The sequence below is a fragment of the Leucoraja erinacea genome, chromosome 4 (genome assembly GCF_028641065.1).
Source record: "Leucoraja erinacea ecotype New England chromosome 4, Leri_hhj_1, whole genome shotgun sequence".
NCBI lineage: Eukaryota > Metazoa > Chordata > Chondrichthyes > Rajiformes > Rajidae > Leucoraja > Leucoraja erinaceus.
The window spans coordinates 21,027-39,187 of record NC_073380.1 but is presented as its reverse complement, the minus strand read 5'-3'; the positions used below and the strand labels follow the sequence as shown (position 1 = coordinate 39,187).

The following is an 18,161-nucleotide window of genomic DNA, read 5'->3' as shown; positions in this document are numbered from 1 at the left end:
TAATACCAGAATAACAGGTTAATATCCAGAGGCTCGACACAAAAAGCTGGAGTAACTCAGCGGGACAAGCAGTATCTTGGGAGAGAAGGAATGGGTGACGTTTCGGGTCGAGACCCTTCCTCAGACTGGTCTGAGGAGCGGTCCTGACCAAAAACGTTACCCATTCCTTCTCCCCCGAGATGCTGCCTGTCCCGCTGAATTACTCCAGCTTTTTGTGTCTATCTTCGGTTTAAACCAGCATCTGCAGTTCCTCCCTACAGGTTAATAGCCAATGCTATATAAAGTGTGGAATTTAGCCTAAGACAAAACTAGTTAATTAATCCTGAGCAATATTAAACCCACGATCCGACCACAAATTAAATAGATCACACTGCAATAGCCCACCATGGCAGTATTTTTACCACCAATTTTAATAAAGCATTCATACACTGGACAATTTGAATAAATGGGCTGCTGCAACAAATTGCTTGAATGGTAAAACCAAGACACTAATGGATAATCTTGAGCATGTGCTCATTTATAAAGTATATAAAGCTGCAGATCATGGATATAAATGAATGTCAAACAGAGCCAGCCCCATCTGAATGCAGGATCCATCCGTATTGCTGAGCTCATACAATGAACAATGCAATTGATTCAACATATAAACCTTACAATGCATGATCCACATGAGTTACACTTGGCAGTCGCTGATCATACCGGGCCACCACAAATTTTCCGGCACCTTCTTTAATACGGACAAAATTATGAGAGTGCCCTTAACATCCCACCCGGAAGTCCCCCCCCAAAAGATGTGGGGCCTAGGCCGGATCTCGACCTAATCGGGCCTTCCGCAGCCTATTGGCGGGTGGAATTTGCCCCTCCCTGCGGCCAAGGCTCTGGATGATGTGCAGGCCATGGTTGTGCGCATGTGCAAGGTGGCCGGCTGGCCATGCTGGCGAATGAAGAGCGACTGGAGAGCGGAGACTCGGCGGCCCGGACACGGATGGCGGGGGGAGACGGAGAGAGAGATAGAGAGAGATAGAGAGGGAGGCCAAGCCGGGCAAAATGACACGGCTTTTAGGTTGCCCGGCAGGACTTTTGGTGTCCATTGGCACCCGAGCAACCATTAATTTCGAGCCCTGTTTACACATTCTGTTGTGCTGCAGCAAGTAAGAATTTCATTGTTCTATTTGGGACACATGACAATAAAACACTCTTGACTACTCAACTTCGTCGACTCTCTCTGGTTGCGCTCAGAGCTCTTTTTTTTTTGCACTTGTGTTGGGTTATTAATAATAATAATAATAATAAACTTTTATTTTGGACTCAAGGTCCAGACAAGGGACAACATTACTTAAAAATGCATTGCATATTAAAAAATATCTTAAAGTACATTTAAAATCTTAGTATATCACTTATAAAAGCATCATAAATTATATATTAAAAAAACACAATACATGAATTAAAATCCAGAATAAAAGAATGATCAATGTCTGACAACGATACCAGTGTCTCCACAGCTGGGATTGGTAGCGTGTAGTGCTAACCCTTATGTTTGACAAGGCCACAATAATTACATTTTTAGTAATTTATCCTGCAAATGAGTTTATACATATGATTTTATACATATTATTAATTGATTTTTTTTTGTTTATAACATGCAATCAGTGTGTATTGCGTTTGCAGACCTGTTATGCTGCTGCAAGTACGAATATCATTTGTTCTGTTTTCTGTACAAATGACAATTAAACATTCTCGATTCTCTTGACTCTTGAATTTGATCATCAGGGTTAATGATGTGTGCAACTATTTATCCTCACAATAGTGCTGTCAAAAATGGCAGACATTCCATCATATTCACAATTTTTAGACAGATTTGTGAACAAACTGTAACTTAAGTATTTTATTAGTTGAGGTATTTTCACCTCTCTTTATTTTCTCTCTTTCTCTCTCTCTTTCTCTCTCGCCAGCTTGTCAATATGTGTAATGACATTGAAATGTCAACCTTGTTTAAAGCTGTGCATGATGCAATCTCAAATTACAAATAGGAAATGGGCCACCACAGCTGTTTAAAAAAAAAAAAAAAAACCCCATCCTATGTGTCATCATGCAGAAGAGTCCAAGCGCATCACAGACAGATTGAAGTTTAGTGGTGTAGGGGTTAAGCACTGGAATGCGTCCCTCCTGTTGAAAAAAAACAGCTTGCGGAAAGCCAATGGATTCAAATGAATTGTGCATTTGTAATGAAGGCAAACTCCTTTGGATGCGTGTAGCTATCTTCAGCATTGATCAAGCTCCTTGAATGCTGATGCACATGCATTTTTTTTGGAATGTCTTGTGATCAATCTAAGCGGGTCCAGTGAGCTAGAGGCTGGAAGAAGAAAAGTGTCAATTTATTATAATTGTTATGAAATTAGAGGCGTCGCTTTTGAGAGTGAGTGTGCAGATAAATGAGCTGGTCCCTCGGCAAAGCTGGGCTCGAGAGCCTTGTGACCAGCCTGGGGAAGTGCAAGCATGGAACTAATACGCACCTTACCTCGCCTGTTTGCAGATACCGGCCAGAAAAAGCACCAGGAGAGGAAAGACACCCGGTGGATGTCTTCACAGAAGCCCAAAGGGACCATTGAATACACGGTGAGTGAAACCAGCTCGCTGTGCAGAGTGCAACTCGCCTTCATGGTTCTTTTTAAAATTGAAGAGATGCATTAATCATTAATTGTTTTAGTTCCTCTTCTCCCTGTCCGTGCTTCTCCCTCTCTCACTTCTCATCTCTCTCTCTCTCTCTCTCTCTCTCTCTCTCACCTCACCTCTCTCTCTCCCACCACCTCACCCTCCTACCCTCCCCTCTCTCTCACCCCCCTTTCCCCCCCCTCTCTCCCCCCCTGGCTCTTGCTCCCCCTCGCTCTTGCCCTACCCTCTTTCTCCTTCACCCCCCTCCTCTCTCTCACCCCTCCTCTCTGTCTCTTACCCCTCCTCTCTCTCTCTCTCTCCTCTTTCTCTCCCCCCCTCTCTCTCCTCTCCCCTCCTCTCTCTCTCTCTCTCTCTCTCCCCCTCTCTCTCTCTCTCCTCCCTCCCTTCTCTCTCTCTCTCCTCTCTCTCCCCTCTCCCCCCTCTCTCTCTCCCCCTCTCTCTCTCTCTCTCTCTCTCTCTCTCTCCCTCTCTCTCTCCCCTCTCTCTCTCTCCCTCTCTCTCTCTCTCTCTCTCTCTCCCCCTCTCTCTCTCTCTCTCTCTCTCTCTCTCTCTCTCTCTCTCTCTCTCTCTCTCCGTCTCTCTCTCTCCGTCTCTCTGTCTCCCACTCTGCCTCTCTCTCTGTCTCTCAATTCAATTTCAATTTCAATTTAAAAACTTTATTGGCATGATAAAATACATCGTTATATTGCCAAAGTATAAAACATGACATACATATTTAAAATGCATAAGTATAAATACAAGTATACAGTGCATGGATAGATATGTCCCTGTACATAAACTCGCAATAGACCTATAGCCCTTTATTGATGCTACATGTTCTTGCCGCTGTAAGCAGTACAACACAATTGCAAGTTTAGCAATTCAATATTAATTTCTTAGTGTCAGTTAATGTCAATTAGTGTGTGCGTACATATGTGCATGTTGGTCATTCACCGTCTCTCAGGCTATGGCATGCTGTTACGTATTGTGCACCAAGATGTGCCGTATTTCCTTCGCCAAGGATTATTCTTAGTTTTGATGTATCGTCTAGTTCTTTAAAATCAGGGGTTGCCACACTGACACTCTCCCCTCTGTCTCTCTCCGTCTCTCTCTCTGTCTCTCTCTCTCTCTCTCTCTCTCTCTCTGTCTCTCTCTCTGTCTCTCTCTCTGTCTCTCTCTCTCTGTCTCTGTCTCTCTCTCTGTCTCTCTCTCTCTCTCTCTCTCTGTCTCACTGTCTCTCTCTCTCTGTGTCTCTCTCTCTCTCTCTCTCTTTCTCTCTCTGTCTCTCTCTCTCTCTCTGTCTCTCTCTTTCTCTTCTCTCTCTCTCTCTCTCTCTCTCTTTCTCTGTCTCTGTCTCTCTCTCTCTCTGAGTCTCTCTCTGACTGTCTCTCTGTGTGTGTGTCTCTCTCACCTACCAGCAACCTGTCTTGGCCTTGCATAATGCAGTCCATTATTAAATTGGGCCTTGCTCAGAGTATCAGGCTCGGGATAGGAGGTGATCAGAACCTGGATGTCTGGACATCCTTATCTGAAATTCCAAAAAGTATTCATATAGTAGTAAATTTCTTTTGTATCATTGCTTTCTTTTCACTGATTGGTTCTGCTGCTAGATTGTTTCCATGTCATTTGCTGATGGCTGCGAGTCTGCTGCTGCTGTTGTGATAATCGGATTGTGTTTTACGCTCTAATATAAAGCCATGGGACTTTACATGGTAAAGAAAAAACAGAGGATTGGGAATAAAGATTTTTATGACTTTGAAAATTTGTATTGCAGAAAAAGTTGAATTTGAAGCAAGCATAGGTAGATATTCTAAAAGCAACTGCAATCAGTGTGCTGCAATGCTGTGTTGCGTTTGTGAGAGACTGCAATGAGTTGGGTTCTCTCCCCCCTCTAATTTTGCTCACCTTAAACTCCATTTAATGACTAGCATTCTAATATAATTCCAATACTTATTTTCTTTGTCATTGGCTTGGGGAATAGAGCCAGATATACAGGTTTTCCTGCCATTAATCTTCATTTCATCATTTATTCAATTTTATCAGCTGAAGCTCGGTTTGGAGCATTCCAAGTTGGGAGATTCCCGATTGAAATTCTATGCCAGAAATCTGGTTTAATATTCCGCTCTGGGGGGGAAAGCTGCACTGCTGAAAAAGTTTTTGTAAAGGGACTCAGTCTGACACACTGTAACCTTTACTAGAGTCTTTATTATAGCACATGGCACACACGTCCCAGCACTGGCTGCATCCAGCCTTCAGGCGTACCAGGACAAAATGGGAGGAAGGAAGGGAAGGAGATCATAGTTATACTGATATGATGGGGCGTGTTAATGGTGATGAGGTAGCTACATTATAGGTTGCATGCATAAACCATCTACATCCTTTCCCATACAATTTAAACAAGGTTGCAAGAATAGCAGGTTAATTATACAGGACCTGCAAAACGAAGCGAAGTCTCCGTAGCGATCCGGAGCTTTGACAATTCAACCCGAGTGAGTGCGCACAGCACCCTCACCCTCCCCACCCGAAAGAAGAGAGGGCGGAACGGGAACAGGAACAGGGGGGAAGGAGAAGGCCGGCGGGGACCCCAGCTGCAAGGGGGAACCGGCAGGCACGGGGGAACCAGGTGAGAGAGAAGGGGAGGAACGAGCGGCAGGTGGAGAGAGAGAGAGACGGGCAGGAGGCGAGCGGACCGGAGAGCGGAAACCGGGAAGGGCAGAGGGAGGAAGGCGAGGGACGCGAACCGACCGAGGCATGTTACTGGAGGGGGGCACCGCAGGCGGAGGAGAATAAGGAACAGCAGGAGGAGGTTTCGGCTCTCTGACCACCAACAGGTGCTGGCGGCTGCGCCGGTAGACAGTGCCCTCATAGTCCACCAAGTAGGAACGCGGCGAATCGTCGACCCCCACCATGGTAGCGAGCCTGGAGAAACCGGTATACGTCTGCAACCGGACGACCTGGCCTGGCAGTAGTGGGGAGAGAGGACGGCCGGACGTCGTGCGAGCGGCGCTGGATTTCGTGCTTTTGAGCAATCCGCTGCTGGACGGCAGAAGGCTGCAGGACCCTGGGCACCAGAGACTGCTGGGCAATCGGCATCGGAGGGGTCAGTTGCAATCTTGTTCACTAGCGGCAGCTTTCCTAGCTTACCGTCAAAAAGGTCTGGATACTCGGATAGCGGATCCATCACAGCTTGTACCTCGTGAACCGTCCGGTCGAAAGACACCAGACCGAGCTCCTGGCAGGTCTGGTTGCTCAGCAAAGTGACACAGTCGCAATCCAGAATAAAGAACGACAGGTCACGGGACGATTTCTGCAGCACACAGTGGAAAGTAGCCCTCCCCACAGGTGTTAGTTCCTCTCCCCCATAGGCACGCAAAACAGAGCGATCGGCAGTCAACAGCTCATTATTTCTTATCTTGTTGAAAAGCGAGGTTGACATAACATTGACTTTTGCACCAGTATCGAGTTTAGCAGAGAATGACTTGTTATTCACCGTAATGAGTACAGAAGGATCAGGGAGGCGAGAGTGGCTGTGAAGGACTGTGTCCAAATGGAGGCGTGGGTTCGAATCCCACTTCTGACACCATGTAAAGGGACTCAGTCTGACGCACTGTAACCTTTACTAGAGCCTTTATTATAGCACATGGCACACACGTCCCAGCACTGGCTGCATCCAGCCTTCAGGCGTACCAGGACAAAATGGGAGGAAGGAAGGGGAGGAGATCATAGTTATACTGATATGATGGGGCGTGTTAATGGTGATGAGGTAGCTACATTATAGGTTGCATGCATAAACCATCTACAGTTTTTTCAGATGATTTGAAGACTCTGATAACAAAGGCCTTGCCTGCTCTCTCAGCTAAATGCTTCCACCACAGGGAGAATGTGCAAATGCCACACAGACAGCACCTGAGGTCAGAATCGAACCTGGGTCTCTGGCGCTGTGAAGCAGAAGCTCTGCCAGCTATGCCACTGTGCTGTCCTTATGCCGCATTGATGAAGACAGGGGCAGTGGATGTTGTTTATGTAGTCTTTAGCAAGGCCTCTGACAACACCCCGCTCGGTTGGCGAGTTCAGAAGATTAGATCACATGGAATCCAGGGTGAGCTTGCCAATTGGATACTAAATTGGCTTGGTGGAGGGAGTCAGAGGGTGGTAATGGAGGGTATTCTGTTTTTTTTGTGCAGAGAATTTGGAGGCTTGTATCCAGTGGTGTGATGTAGGGATCTATGTGGGGTCCACTGATGTTTGTCATCGATATTAGTAATTTGGATAATAATGTCATTAACATCGTTAATAGGTTTGTGGATAATGCCAACATTGTGCTATAGTGAACTGTGAATATCGTTATTTAATGTTGCAATAGGTTGTGGATGAACTGCGGAAGTTGGGCAAAAAATGCCAGATGGAATTTAACTCGAGGTAATTGCTCTTTGATAAGTTAAAACCAGGCAATGTCTTGCACCGTAAATGGCAGGATCCTGGATAGTGTTACAGAACAGAGAAACCTGAGGGTGTAGATATATAGATACAAAAAGCTGGAGTAATTCAGCAGATTCAGATTCAGATTCAGATTCAATTTTAATTGTCATTGTCAGTGTACAGTACAGAGACAACGAAATGCATTTAAGCAGGTCAGGCAGCATCTATGGAGAAAAGGAATAGGTGACATTTTGCGTTGAGACCCTTCTTTAGAGATATAGTCTTCTTGATGTGCCAACTCATGTTGACGATGGTCTGCTTGTCTCCATCAGTGAATACAGGAATTGGGACATTGTGTTACCACTGTACAAGTCAAACAAGAACAGGCTTTTGAGTACTTTGTGCAATTCCGGTTGCCCTGCTGCAGGAAGGATGTCATTCAACTGGAAAGGATGCAGATAAAATTTACAGAATGTTACAGAAGGTTTGAATTATAAGGAAGAAATTGATGGGGCTTATTTCACTGGAGCGCAGTAGATTGAGGGTTGACATTAAAGCGATGTATAAAATCACGAAGGGTGTAAATATTGTCACAGTCTTTTTCCAAGGGCAGGGGATGTAAAACTAAAGGTGTACAGAATTGAGGTGAGAGCGGCAATATGTAATAGAGACCTGAGGGACATCTTTTTCAAATGGAGTGTTTTGGGTACATGGAATGAGCTGCCAACTGAAGCTGCAAAGGCTTGTACAGTTACACAGATATTTAGGCAGGTGCATGGTTAGAAAAGGTTTAGAGGGACATAGGTCAAATGCAAGCTTGGGTAGATAACATGGTTGGCAGGAATGAGTTAGGCTGAAGAGTCTGTTCTGTATACGTCTATGACTCTGAATAAACATTATTTACAAAGCCAACAATGGGTACAAACACTTCTTCCCTGGAACTCGGTGCCAGGCTGCTCCATAGCCATTGATGTTGAGACCTCTCGGCTTCAGCACTGGATCCTGATCTCGAGGACTGTCTGTTTGGAGTGTGCACGTTCTCCCTGTGACTGCATGGGTTTCCTTCCAGGTGTTCCCGTTTCTTCCCACACATTAAAGATGTGATGGTAGATTCATTGGCTACTGTAAAACATCCCTTGTTGAGGTAAGTAGTAAGTTTGTCAATAAGAGGAGTAGAATTAGATCATTCAACCCATCTAGTCAAGTCCACTCCGCCATTCAATCATGACATATAACATATAACATATAACAATTACAGCACGGAAACAGGCCATCTCGGCCCTACAAGTCCGTGCCGAACCACTTTTTTTTTTTCCCTTAGTCCCACCTGCCTGCACTCATACCATAACCCTCCATTCCCTTCTCATCCATATGCCTATCCAATTTATTTTTAAATGATACCAACGAACCTGCCTCCACCACTTCCACTGGAAGCTCATTCCACACCGCTACCACTCTCTGAGTGAAGAAGTTCCCCCTCATATTACCCCTAAACTTCTGTCCCTTAATTCTGAAGTCATGTCCTCTTGTTTGAATCTTCCCTATTCTCAGTGGGAAAAGCTTGTCCACATCAACTCTGTCTATCCCTCTCATCATTTTAATGACCTCTATCAAGTCCCCCCTTAACCTTCTGCGCTCCAGAGAATAAAGACCTAACTTATTCAACCTTTCTCTGTAACTTAGTTGTTGAAACCCAGGGAACATTCGAGTAAATCTCCTCTGTACTCTCTCTATTTTGTTGACATCCTTCCTATAATTGGGCGACCAAAATTGTACACCATACTCCAGATTTGACATCAATCTTTCTCTCTCAACACTCTCCTGCCTTCTCCCCGTACTCTTTAATATTCTTATTAATCATGAACCTGTCAATCTTCACTTTAAAAATAACCAAAGACTAGACAATGAATTAGACAGATTCACCAAACTCTGACTAAAGAAATTCCCCATCCTCTGCTTTCTAAAGGTATGTCCTTTTATTCTGAGGATGTGCCCTCTGGCCCTAGACTCTCCCACTAGTGGAAACATCCTCTCCACATCCACTCTATCTAGGCCTTTCACTAATCGGTAAGTGTCAATGGGGTCTCCCCTCATCCTTCTAACCTCCAGCGAGTACAGGCCCAGAGCCATCAAACACTTATCATTTCGTTAAGAGAATCAAAGGGGATGATAGAAAGAATAAATTGCAGGGTTATTAGGAAATTAGAGGGAGGATGGGGCCGATGAGATTGCTCTATTTGGAGCTCCCTCTAATGCTGTCATATGTAGGTCAATGTGCACTCTGCAATGGATTGCTTATGTACAGATTGCCTGCAAACAGCACTGAGCCTTCCTTGCACTTTCACTGCTGCTTGGCCTGTTGGACAATGAGGAAGTGGATTCTTGCAGACCACAGTGGTTGGTAGCCATGGGGACCATAAGGGAGGAGATATGAAAGAACTCATCATTAAAATTATTATTTACCCAAAGTTTTAAGGCCACTACCCTCGTATCTGGACATCTCTGCGGAGGAATGTACACACAGGCGACAAGACAGCTCTCATGAGATGTGTGACCTTTGCCGACCCACTGTAACATTGAGCACTCATTCACTGGAGCTACTCGTGCAGATCAATCCTGGTTACTTCCAAACCTCAAGCTCGTTTCAGGTCTCAGCCAGCTGCAATGGGAGGTCACTGATGATTCATAATCAAGGAGAGAAGATTTTCCATACCTTTCCCTCGGACAACAGGATTAGGCCAACTAGACATGAAGATTTATAGGTTTCCCAAACGTATTGGCATACAAACACTACAATGTTGTTTCTTTCAGTGGTTTTTCATTACATTGAGCTATGCTTTCATAGCAGACGATTCCATTCTCCCAGTGTGCAGCTGCTGCACAACCATCATGGGAATGTCCTCATGGTTAATATGTGTTATGCAGTCATTCAAGTTGATAGCCACCTCGTGGTCTCTGGGAACTCCAAATGATGCAGCAGAATACAGCCATAATGAGAACACCGACACCACAAGGAGCTTAAGGAAGATCAGGAAAGGCTTCTTTAAATTGAGATTGTGCAGTCTGCCAAACGCACTAGAATCTTCGGCAAGCAGTGTCTCTCTCATACTGTGTCTTTTCCTGCATGTACAAATGTCAGCTGCAGGCTCCCTGCTTCAGGTTAGTCAAAGGAAGCTAATTGACTTGAATTGAATTGAATTGAATACTTTATTGTCACATGGTATGCAAATAGTTGCCCATAAAGGGCGCTTACAAAGTTACAAACGCTTCCCCCCCCCCCCCCCCTTTCCCCTCCTTGCGCAAGTTCCCCCTTTGCTCTCTCCCCTCCCCCATGGTGGTCCCTCCATGCTGGGTCCTTCTTTGTTCCGGAAATGCCGACCAACTCAAGGAAACAAGATTTATCTCCAGGCTGTCAGCATCGGGGTTTTGCCGTGCAGACATTCTGATCTCACTCATGTGCTTGCTGGTTTGTTTATGAGATTAACATACTTTAGGGCTGCTCGTGAGCCTTTAGTCACTCTCAAGCACACATCAACTGCAGCACGACATGAATTATTAATGACTAGCAGGTAAAAAATCTTTCTCCCAAACACAGGAGCTTGGTTTACTCCAGCGCAGTACGCAGCCTCTGGTGACACTTGACTGATTGCCAAATAGTCCTCATTGTCCTCACGGTGATCCATTTCCACATGTGTGAATGCTGCTTGAGATTAGGTGTCCAACCCCTTTAGTCTTCATGCATATCAGCTACTGATTCTTGAATGAATCTCCTCAATCTTCTCCGAGGGTAAATACCTTCATGGCAGCAATTCTTTCCATTTGCCAACCTTGCGGCCACTTATCGAATGACAAACTTTGTAGAAGTCTAGAAATTTGCAGCACAGAAAGTGGTCGAGCAGATCACAATGCAACACTGGGATGTGGGGCAATCCTGCTTCCCTGCTCCTGGTACATAACTCAAAGCACTTTGTGCTCGTCCAGATGCTTCCTTGACTAGTTGCGGATTTTTAAGGCATTGAGCCAGCATTTTTTCAATTAAATAACTTATTACTCAGCTCCCTCTCGCCTATTACCAATCTCATCACTCAGTTACTCACCTCCTTGCTCAGGTTAATAACTCCACTATTTGACTTGTCTGGGCTTCTGATAAATTTCGCCCACTAAATTTTCCTCGCAGTCTTCTGTGTTCCAAAGAAATCAACCCTGGTCGATGGTCTGTGCTATCAACGTCCAGTCTCCTCCAGTTTTGGTGTCTACTTTGTTCTCTGTCCCGCACTGCATTTGCATTTGGGCCTGGTGGACAGCGTCTATACCAGAGCACAGCACTCCAGGTGCAGTCAACTGCTGTTTTATTTATTTACATCTCGCATGGCTGGCAGCAATTTCACTTTTGCCATCTGTACCCCTGCATCCATTTGCTTGGCACCCTCTCCCTTTCCAAGTACCTGTGCAAATTTCAGAAGAAGCTGCAGGTTTTATAGGGATGCTTATATACTTCCCAGTCATGCACAATTACATTTGTTCTGACCATGTCCATGTGACTCTTGCACCCTTACAAATATTACAAAGATAGCAATTTGCATTCTCTCTTGTGGCACATGTATACCCATGCATGCAAATATCACTGCTGCATCTTAGTTACTGCAAAAGGCAGGAGGTTGTAGTTGTGCAAGGATGGGCTTCATTATCTTATTTTCTATTGCCAACAGTTACTTATCACTGATAGACACATCAGACATGCGGAATGCAGTTGCACAGGGTCTTGGTGAGACCACACCTGGAGTATTGCGTACAGTTTTGGTCTCCAAATCTGAGGAAGGACATTATTGCCATAGAGGGAGTGCAGAGACGGTTCACCAGACTGATTCCTGGGATGTCAGGACTGTCTTATGAAGAAAGACTGGATAGACTTGGTTTATACTCTCTAGAATTTAGGAGATTGAGAGGGGATCTTATAGAAACCTACAAAATTCTTAAGGGGTTGGACAGGCTAGATGCAGGAAGATTGTTCCCGATGTTAGGGAAGTCCAGGACAAGGGGTCACAGCTTAAGGATAAGGGGGAAATCCTTTAAAACTGACATGAGAAGAACTTTTCTCACACAGAGAGTGGTGAATCTCTGGAACTCTCTGCCACAGAGGGTAGTTGAGGCCAGTTCATTGGCTATATTTAAGAGGGAGTTAGATGTGGCCCGTGTGGCTAAGGGGATCAGGGGGTATGGAGAGAAGGCAGGTACGGGATACAGAGTTGGATGATCAGCCATGATCATATTGAATGGCGGTGCAGGCTCGAAGAGCCGAATGGCCTACTCCTGCACCTAATTTCTATGTTTCTATGATATTCGATTCCTTGCAGTATTTTGAGACAGCTAAAGGCCTGTCCCACTTACGCAACCTTTTCGGCGACTGCCGGCACCCGTCATAGGTCACCGAAAAGTTTCATGTTGAAAATTCAGCAGCGACCAGAAAGACGCTACGACTCTTTGGGTGACTAGGAGACGACTCACGACCATCCAGGCGACCCCTGGTGCGTCTCTCTGGTCACCGCTGAATTTTCAACATGTTGAACATTTTCGGTGACCTATGACGGATGCCAACAGTCACCAAAAAGGTTGCGTAAGTGGGACAGGCCCTTAAGCTGCCTAAGTGCAGATGATCACCATATTTACAAAGGAGTGAGTGGCCCACTTACAGTTTCAGACTTATCATGGCAGTGTTGGAATTTTCAGTATTGTAGGCAAGGAAGCATTACAAGTATAACGGCGTTAACATTGTTTAATGGATATGATCAACATATAAATTAACATTCCAATATGTTCATCAAACCTCTTAATATGAAAAAGATAATGTTTTACAATTAAGATTTGGGATTTGAAGAGATGCCCATCTTGATTTCAGAAAGCAAACCTGCCCAAGGACAGAACTCACCACCTCCCCCTGCTGGATCATAAAGGTTCTGTCTGAAGTTGTCATTTTAATGAAGATGTGGTCTTAAATACCCCCACATTAAATGTCTTAACCTGTTGCAATTAAAATAAAATCTGAGGTTCTGTTGTACAAAAAAAATCAAAGCCCTTGGTTATTTACCACAAATCCAATTTCTTTAACTCTGATGCATTATCATTAGTATATTATTGTTATAGGGTCATACAGCATGGAAACAGGTCCTTCGGCCCAAGGAATAAAGTCCTAGCCTGCCCAACCTCTCCCTTTCACTTGGGCCATCAAGTCCAGGCAACATCCTCGTAAATCTTCACTATACTCTTAATGACATTTAGAGAATACCTAGACATACACTTGTAGTTGTGTCGTGTAGGGCTACAGTCCTAATGCTGAAAGGTGAGATTTGGGAGTCTAGAACATTGCACAGATGCGATGGGCCAAGTTACCTGCTTTTGTATTTGTGTTTTCTATGATTCGTTGAATAACCACTGGTTTTCTGACGTAGTTTGATTTCTTTGACAGGTTGAATCGAGGGACTCTTTGAATAGCATCGCACTCAAATTTGACACGACACCTAATGAGCTTGTGCAACTGAATAAATTGTTCTCGAGAGCTGTTGTTCCAGGCCAGGTAATGAGCTCTTTGCTGCAATCATATAAACAAGCTGTTTTTTAAAATTTAATAGATAATGCGTAAAGTATATAATGCAACTAGTTATGGTTTATAGAAATGTAGAGTTACTTTATCCATTGTCTTAGATTAACATAATTTCTCACATGTTTAACATATAAAGAGCATACAGCCAGTGATTAGGGTGAAGAAGGAAATATCCTTTTGTTCCTTGAACATTGTCATGTACTTCTATCATGTGCATCCAACCAGCAACCAAAATGTCATTATATTTAATTGGACGGGGAACATTTATAAGTTCATAAGTGAGAGAAGCAGATTTAGGCCATTGTCCCCTCCGCTTTCAAAACTGCTGCTGTCACACCAATCTTAAAGAAACCTGGTCTTGATCCCTCCTCTCTCATTAACTACCGCCCAATCTCAAACCTCCCCTTTCTTTCAAAAACCCTGGAGCGTATCGTTGCGTCGCAACTTCATTCCCACCTCCTTGCGTATAACCTACTTGAACCCCTCCAATCTGGCTTTCGCCCCCTCCATAGCACAGAAACTGCTGTCCTCAAAGTCCTCAACGACCTCCTCACCTCTGCTGACACTGGTTCCCTCAACATCCTCAACCTCCTCGACCTGAGCGCAGCCTTCGATACAGTGAACCATAACATCCTGCTCACCAGACTCAAAGACCTCGGCATTGAAGGCTCTGCACTCAGCTGGCTCCGTTCCTACCTTTCCAACAGATCCCACTTCATCTCTCTCCACAACCACACCTCTGCTACAGCCACTGTCACTCAAGGCGTTCCCCAAGGCTCCATACTCAGCCCCCTCCTCTTCATCATCTACATCCTCCCCCTTGGTCAGATACTCTGCCACTTCAACCTGGACTTCCACTGTTACGCTGATGACACCCAGATCTACCTCGGCACCACCCCCCCCCCCCCCCCCCCCCCCCCCCCCCCCCCCCCCCCCCCCCTCTCCCATATCAACTCCTGATTGTCAGCTATAAAAACCTGGGTGCAACATAACTTCCTCAAACTCAACAGCGATAAGACAGAATTCCTCCTCATAGGCTCCAAAGCCACACTCAGCAAAATCAATAACCCCACTCTCACCATCGACGGCACCACTGTCTCCCCATCTCCCCAGGCCCGCAATCTTGGTGTGATCTTTGATTCCACCCTCTCCCTTGAGCCTCACATCCGCCATGTCATTAAAATCTCCTTCTTTCATCTCCGCAACATCGCCAAACTCAGACCCTCTCTCACACCGCCCGCTGCTGAAAGACTCATCCATGCCTTCATCTCCTCCCGATTGGACTATTGCAACTCACTTCTCCTTGGCATCAGCTCCACCTACATCAACCGACTCCAACTGGTCCAGAACGCAGCCGCCCGACTCATCACCCACACCAAATCCTGGCATCACATCACTCCAGTCCTCAAACAACTTCACTGGCTTCCCATCTCCCACCGGATCAACTACAAAATCCTGATCCTCACCTACAAAGCCCTCCACCATCTGGCCCCCCCCCATATCTCACTGACCTCCTCTCCCCCCTCTCCCCCTACCAACCCTCAAGGTCCCTCAGATCCACATCAGCTGGTCTCCCCTCCATCCACGTCCATCCTCCGCAGTTTTGGGGACAGAGCCTTCTCCAGGGCAGCTCCCAGGCTCTGGAACTACCTCGCCCAACTGATCCGCAATTCCATGTCCCTCACCATCTTCCAGTCCCGCCTCAAGACCCATCTCTTCACCTCTGCCTATCCTTAGCCCCACGTGCCGTCCCTTTTCATCTGTGCATTAATTGCCTCATCTTGTGTTTTGTATTGAATTCTGTCTTTACTTTGTGTACTAGTCATGTCTCTACTATTTATTTCATTCCCCTTACATGTTTTTCCTCTACCTGCTAAATTTTTGTAAGGTGTCCTTGAGACTCTTGAAAGGCACCCATAAATAAAATTTATTATTATTATTATTATTATTCCGTCCACCGAGCGTATTCCACTATTTAATCATGGCTGATCTATCTTTCCCTCTCAACCCCATTCTCCTACCTTCTTCCCGTAACCTTAGATACCCTTACTCATCAAGTACCTGTCAATATCCACTTTACAAATACCCAATGGTGGTCTCCAGAGCCTTTTGTGGCAATGAATTCCGTAGATTCACTACCCTCTGACTAAAGAAATTCCTCCTCATTTCCTTTCTAAAGGTACGTCCTTTTATTCTGAGGCTGTGCCCTCTGGTCCTAGACTCTACTACTAGTGGAAACATCCTCTTCACATCCATTCTATCCAGGCCATTCACTATTTGGTAAGTTTCAGTGAAGTCCGCCCTCATCCTTCTAAACTCCAGCAAGTTCAGGCCCAGTGTCGTCAAACATTCATCATGCATTAACCCAATAATCCACGGAATCATTCTCTTTAATCTCCTCTAGACCCTCTCTAATGCCAGCACATCCTTCCTCAGGTTTGGGGCCCAAAACTGTTCACAATGCTCTAAATGCGATCTGACCAGTGCCTCATAAATTCTCAGAATTGCATCCCTGTTTTTATATTTTCATCCTCTCGAAATAAATCCTAGCATTGCATTTGCTTTCCTCACTTCTGATCCCTGACCCACTTTTGGGAATCCTGCACCAAGTCCCTTTGCACCTCCAATTTCAGAATCCTCTCTCCATTTAGAAAATAGTCTATGGCTTTATTCCTATTCTTGCATGACTGCACATTTTGCTGCGCTGTATTCTATCTGCCACTTCTTTGCCCAATCTCACAACCCGCTTAGGTCCTTCTGCAGACTCCCAGCTTTCTCTACACTATGCGTCCCTCCATTTATCTCTGCACACTTGGCCACAAAACCTTCCATTCCCTCATCCAAATTATTATTATACAACGGGAAGAGCAACAGACCCAACACCGACCCCTGTGGAACTAGACTAGTCACTGGAAGTCAACCAGAAAAAGGCCCTTTTACTCCCACTCTTTGTCTTCTGCCATCCTGCCAACCTGCTATACCTGTTAGTTTCTTCCCTTTAATGGTCTCATTTTGTTTAGCAGCCTCAGGTGCAGCATCTTATCAAAGGCCATCTGAATATTCACATAAACAATATTCACTGACTCTGCTTTGTCTGTCCTGCTATTTACTTCCTCAAAGAATTCCAACAGATTTGTCAGGCAAGATCTCCCTTTCACAAAACCATGCTGACTTCAGCTTAATTTATCATGTGCTATTCATCCTTAATAATGAACTGTAAAATCTTACCAACTGCTGAAGTCAGGGTCATAGCCTATAGTTTCTCCTCATTTGCCTCGCTCCCTTCTTGAACAACAAAGTAACATTTGCAATTTTCCAGTCTCCTTGGACAACTCCCAGCTTTAGTGATTCTTGAAAGATCACTATTAATATCTCCACAATCTCGAAGGCTACCTCTTTCAGAACCCTGGGGTGTAATCCGTCTGGCCCAGGTAACTTTTCCTCTTTCAGACCTTTCAGCTTCCCATGCATCTTCTCCTAAGTAATAGCAGGTTCACTAACTTCTGTACCCTGGTTCTTTTGAATTTCTGGCACGTTGCTGGTATCTTCCGCTGTCAAAACTGACACAAAAAACATACTTCTCTGTCATTTCTGTTTTCCCCATAACTACTACGCCAGTGTCATTTTCCAAAGGTCCAATGTCCACTCTTGCCTCTTCTTCTGCCCTTATTCCAAGTTCAGTTGCCTATTCCCGCCAGTAGCAATAGTTAATTTGGGTTAATGTGATATGCGATATGCCATTTATTGTCACTATACATGTACAGTGAAATTGAAAGCTGCTCGTACTCAGTGCATACATATAATTTAGTACGAAAAACAAGAAACAGAAAAAAAAAAGGGGGGGGGGGGGGTGGGGTGGGATAGGTGCAAAATTCTGCGGCGCTATATACATATATACATATATACAGATCATACCACACGGCCCGGCCCATTGTGCTGCCAAGAAACATGCAAACAATAGTCATAAAGCTACATTATTTAAGTAGAAGATGGGATCCTAATTTGAGTACTTCATCAAAACATGGGAATAGTATACATCCCACAGTGGTTTATAATTAAGTTGCTGAATTGGTTCTTTTATATTCACTCTTATCTTCTGCAGAATCTCTACGTTCCTGATCCAGACTATATCTCCAGTGTGGAAAGTTCGCCATCACTGAGTCCTGTCAGCCCATTGTCTGCAACCTCTTCAGAAATAGAGTTTGAAAAACCTTTGGTAAGGACCTGAGAGAAAGAATTATAATCTGCAATGAATACTTGAGATTCTACTGCCCCAAAGATGTAACGAAAGCACTGTGAGAAATGCGGGGCATCTTAAAAAAATGAAAACACAAGAATTAATCTGGAATATAACGAACATTTTTTTTTAAATCAAGTGAAAGTGGACGCCAAGGTAAAATGTGGGATACTTAAAGTTAGACCTGGCTGATGTTATATTTCTAGATAAAGAAATGGCTTTGAGTGTATGCTAAGCACTGGATTTCATAAGTTA

General features: G+C 44.7%; 1 protein-coding gene across 2 annotated transcripts in view; it reads left to right on the top strand.

Moving 5' to 3' along the window:
* LOC129696078 (oxidation resistance protein 1-like) overlaps window positions 1-17,912 on the top strand; it is a 239,933-nt gene extending 222,021 nt beyond the window's left edge. For both annotated transcript variants that reach the window (XM_055633485.1, XM_055633486.1), the window contains 3 exons: window positions 2,534-2,616; window positions 13,535-13,642; window positions 17,772-17,912. In XM_055633485.1, the coding sequence (XP_055489460.1) occupies window positions 2,534-2,616; window positions 13,535-13,642; window positions 17,772-17,897 (317 nt within the window). In that variant the 3' untranslated portion in view covers window positions 17,898-17,912. The remainder of the gene's footprint in view (window positions 1-2,533; window positions 2,617-13,534; window positions 13,643-17,771) is intronic.
* The last annotated feature ends 249 nt before the right edge of the window (window positions 17,913-18,161 follow it).